This window comes from Dipteris shenzhenensis, chromosome 23 (genome assembly GCF_047967505.1).
Source record: "Dipteris shenzhenensis isolate YYH24624 ecotype China chromosome 23, Dip_SZ_1.0, whole genome shotgun sequence".
In the NCBI taxonomy this organism is placed as follows: domain Eukaryota; kingdom Viridiplantae; phylum Streptophyta; class Polypodiopsida; order Gleicheniales; family Dipteridaceae; genus Dipteris; species Dipteris shenzhenensis.
In genome coordinates this window covers 34422876-34427458 of record NC_141618.1, presented here as the reverse complement: position 1 = coordinate 34427458, position 4583 = coordinate 34422876, and the positions used below count along the sequence as shown (strand labels likewise).

Sequence of the window (4583 nt, the reverse complement as noted above, 5' to 3'; positions counted from 1 at the left end):
CTCTCCACCTTTGGTTGTGCATGGTTCATGATTACATAGGGGAAGTGCTTGAGAGGTCTAATTGTGCGCAAGCTTTTGAACAAAAGTTCATCCCATGCCTTATTTGAGTTGACAATTGCTTTTAGCTTTAAAATCGGCAAATTCTCTAGAAAGGAACCTTCAAAAAATGTAAAACCCCAAGTTTTGTGATTTGTTACTATTATGAATTTGACAGACAAACCTAGGGCTGCAGATTAGGGGTAATGGAGAACCAGGCTTGACGGATTGCAATCGGACTCATGTGTCGGATCTATCTATGGATAAACGGCTGATTGCATTCAAAAAGTTTTGAAGAAAAGGCAATGTAACGACCCAATTTCTGGCAGGTAGCAGTTTCTGGCAGCAATTGCGAGGGTCTGGAGGACATTGAATGCATCTAAAGCATAGGGAGAATAGTTACTGGCAGATGCTGAACATAGAGCAGGCACTCACGTCTTTGGAACGGACGCCCCAGTTGCCTTCGATTCACAACCTTATATCCATCTTGCAGATTTGCAGAAAAAGGAGAACCCTAGCTTATGCCAAGCGCTTGCAGGCCTACTTGTGCAAAACTGGACTAGAAGCTCATACATACCTCGGGAGCTACGTCATCTCCATGTTGGTGGAATGTGGAAGCACATACGCTGCCCAGCAGGTTTTTTACAGGTTGGTTGATCGGAATGAGTTTTCTTGGACTTCTCTCATCATAGGTTATGTTGGATGTGACGAATCACAGAATGTCCTCAGCCTTTACCAAAAGATGCAAGTGGATTGTGTGGATCCTAGCAAGTATACGTTCCTGGCCCTACTCAAGGGTTGTGCTAGGCTGACCGATGCGGAAAAAGGCCAAGAAATACATGCAGAGATTGCGAGAAAGGGGTTGGATACAGATCTTTTTGTTGGCAACACCTTGGTCGATATGTATGGCAAATGTGGTTCGATTGCAAAAGCACGGGAAGTGTTTGACAAGCTTCTTGTTCGGGATGTAGTATCATGGACTGCACTAATGGCAGGATATTTTGAACACGGGCTTGGTGAGGAAGCCCTAAACTGCTTTGAGCAGATGCAACTAGAAGGTGTCTCTCCGGATGCTTTCACGTTTGTTGGCAGCTTGAAAGCTTGTGGTAGTATAGGAGCTGTAGATGTGGGCTGCAAAATACATATTGAGATTACCAGAAAGGGTTTGGAAAGCGATCCTTGTATTGGCAGCTCCTTGGTCGATATGTATTTGAAATGTGGCTGGCTTGCAAAAGCACGGGAAGCATTTGATTGGCTTCCAGTTCGAGATGTAGTCTCTTGGAATGCACTTATCACAGGATACATTGAACACGGGCTCGGTGAGGAGGTGCTGAATTGTTTTGAACAGATGCAATTGGAGGGGGTGTCTCCGGGTGTTGTGACACTTGTTTGCAGCTTGAAAGCTTGTGGCAGCATAGGAGCCATAAACAAGGGTGGAGAAATACACGCAGAGGTTGTCAGAAAGGGTTTGGAAATAGATCTTTCTGTCGGCAGCACCCTCATCGATATGTATGCCAAATGTTGCGTTCTTGTAAAAGCACAGGAAGTGTTTGATAGGCTTCCAGTTCGAGATGTAATCTTGTGGAATGCATTAATTGCTGCATATGCCGAATGCGGACTTGGTGAGGAAGCGGTTGGCTGTTTTGAACAGATGCAACTGGAGGGGTCCTGTCCGGATGCTGCCACATTTGCTTGCAGCTTGAAAGCTTGTGGCAGCAACAAGGGACAAAAAATACATGCCGAAATTGCTAGAAAGGGGTTGGAAAGAGATCCTTTTGTTGGCAACACCTTGGTCAATATGTATGCCAAATGTGGCTGGCTTGCAAAATCACGGGAGGTGTTTGACAGGCTTCCAGTTCGAAATGTAGTCTCATGGAATGCCGTTATTGCAGGATATGCCCAGCTAGGAGAAAGCGAAGTAGTTTTCCATATGTTTGAGGGAATGAGAGGAGAAGAAATTAAGCCAACCGACGTCACATTCCTTAGTGTTCTCACAGTATGCAGTCACGCCGGTCTAGTGGATATCGGCCAGAAGTACTTTGAGGCAATGAGCAAAGACTATGGCATCATTCCAACTATTGATCACCTCACTTGCATGGTTGATCTCCTTGGCCGTGCAGGCCAATTAGACCAGGTAGCAGCAATGGTGGACAAGATGCCTTTCTATCCTAACCTTGCAGTGTGGCATACAGTACTGGGTGCTTGTCGACGGTGGGGTAATGTGGAGCTTGGAAGGCAGGCCTTTGGACATGCAGTGCGACTGGATGAAAAGGATCCTGCAGCTTATATCTTGATGTCTAACATTTATTCAGATGCCAAGATGCAGAAGTATGAGGAGAAGTCAACGCGTTGAGAGTGAAAGAATAAGCATGGAACAAGCCAAGTCAGAGTTGACGGACTGATGTCTGCGGACATCTTTCCCTTAAAATGAGGGAGAGAGGGTAGGTTGAGGTCTATGATTTATGCAGATACTCACATGCAGGAGGACAAGGGCAATGGCAGTGAAAGAGCAAGCATGGACAAAGCCAAGACGGAGTTGGTAGACTGTCGTTAGCCCAATTGTGCACACATAGGTAGTGGAAAGCTAAATATATATGCAAGGCACTGAAAATGAGGGAGGGAGTATCCGTCCTATTTTTATATTTCATGTGACATCTGGCAATGCAAACAAAGTTGGGTTACACAGTAACACTGAGAAGCTGGCTATCATGTGCCCCTTGATCATTGCTCCCAAGGGGACACCCATACACGTGGCCTAAAATCTCCTGGTTTGACATGTGGTGTTCTGCGGGGATCCTGCAGATGCAAAGTGAAGCTTGAAGCCAGCAAGTCCGATTCAATAAGACAAGTGGCTCCTCTGATTTCTTGGTATACATCATATACAACTATATTGTCTTAAAATCCTGTATGTTCTCATTTTCAATACGCTCAGATGTAGCTATCTGCATTTTGAGAGGGAAACTCTATAGGTTGGTAGCTCTGATTTCCACAACATGCGAGCTCTGAACTTTGAAGCAGGAAAGACAGAGATGCTGGCATGCAGCTGACAGTAACTGAAGGAGAGACGATTTTAGGCAGTGAGGGTCCCTCTGGGCTCAAGAAACACAAGATGAAGAGCAGCGATTTTTTCTTCTTAGAATATGTGGAGTCTATTGGTGCCACAAACACGTGTATGGTCGCAAGTGCACTCTATTTGAAATCTTTCTGGAAGACAGGTGAGGTGTACTGAGAGGAAGATGAAAGTGAGTTGGATCGTTTGTATTTAGTGAGTTACCTTTGTAAGGTGGTAAATTTGTTGCTAGAAACAAGCTGTGTGAATCTGCTGTTTCTAGAAATCAGCAATTTCTATCAATTGTTGGACAAAGTTTTGTGCGTTGTGGCTCCCAGATTGAAATTCTCTTTCAATTTCATTATACGAACTTTTCTGTAGAAAGGACACTCTCTAAGAGAAAAAGGTGAGAGGGGTCTTTCATGCAGCTATTAATCTTGTGCCTGAAATACAAGCTCAAAATAACTCAGCTCACTGCACAATTGTATGTCAACGCATCCACACATATAAAGGATTTCATGCATCGTCCACGTAGTCGATACCACATGCGCTCACCCTTGGTAGAGGGTAGCCTTCTACAGGTTGCTAGGCTATGCTGCATAGGAGTAGCTTCTGGACTACTACAATGCATCATGAAGTGGAACCCACGTGGCATGGCCTTCTACATGTTGCTAGGAGTAGCTTCTTGAGTACCACAATGTGTCATGAACTGAAACCCATGCTACTATATAGCGTTAGGTGAACCCCACGCTAGTTGATAGCCTTGAACCCCCATGAAACTGATTGGCCTTTGTCCATGCTAACTCAACCTACTGCTAATCTAGCACTTCCCCTCTGTTGGTCTCATGTCCATAATACATAGATTTTCTCTCAATGCTTGAAAAGTTTCCCTTAGCAATGCCTTGTTGAATAGGTCTGCCAATTCTTCTTCAAAGATATACTGCTCAATCTAATGCCAAATGGAATGATAGAAAATATCAATATGCTTTGTCTTCCTATGATATTTTTGAATTTCTCCCTGCTCAGTCTATTGCCAAATGGAATGATAGAAGATTTCAATATACTTCGTCTTCCTATGATCTTTTGGATTCTTGGCTAAAGAAATTGTGCACATGTTATCACAAAAGAGTTCACCTAGAAGCCTTCGTAACCATATATATATATATTGCTAAAGCAATATATTCTGCTAGACAAAGCAATTGTGCACTGTTTCTTCCCTAACCATTTTGTGTAATACTGATTGAGCAAGAATGTGAAACCATTTGTTGAGTTTGCCTCTTTACCTCCAAGCTCCAGGCTTGTGACAAGAATGCCATTTCTCCTTTATTTGTGAAGAGAAATCTACACTTTTTTTATTACTCTCAAATGCATGAGCTAAGTTTTTGCATTTTCATTTACCTAGTACTTGCCCCAAGAAGATTGAGAAAATGTGCATGTCCCACCATACAAATGATTTTTGAATGTTATGAAAATTTTCAGTATAAATTCACTACTCATT

The 4583-nt window shown here is 43.4% G+C and overlaps 1 protein-coding gene across 1 annotated transcript; it reads left to right on the top strand.

The window, feature by feature from the left end:
- The first annotated feature begins 409 nt into the window (after positions 1 to 409).
- Positions 410 to 2389, top strand: LOC147887299 (pentatricopeptide repeat-containing protein CRR2, chloroplastic-like). The gene is made up of 4 exons (XM_087394269.1): positions 410 to 916; positions 1082 to 1199; positions 1335 to 1658; positions 1929 to 2389. Exons 1-4 carry the CDS (start codon positions 410 to 412, stop codon positions 2387 to 2389), a joined length of 1410 nt encoding a protein of 469 aa, XP_087250395.1.
- The last annotated feature ends 2194 nt before the right edge of the window (positions 2390 to 4583 follow it).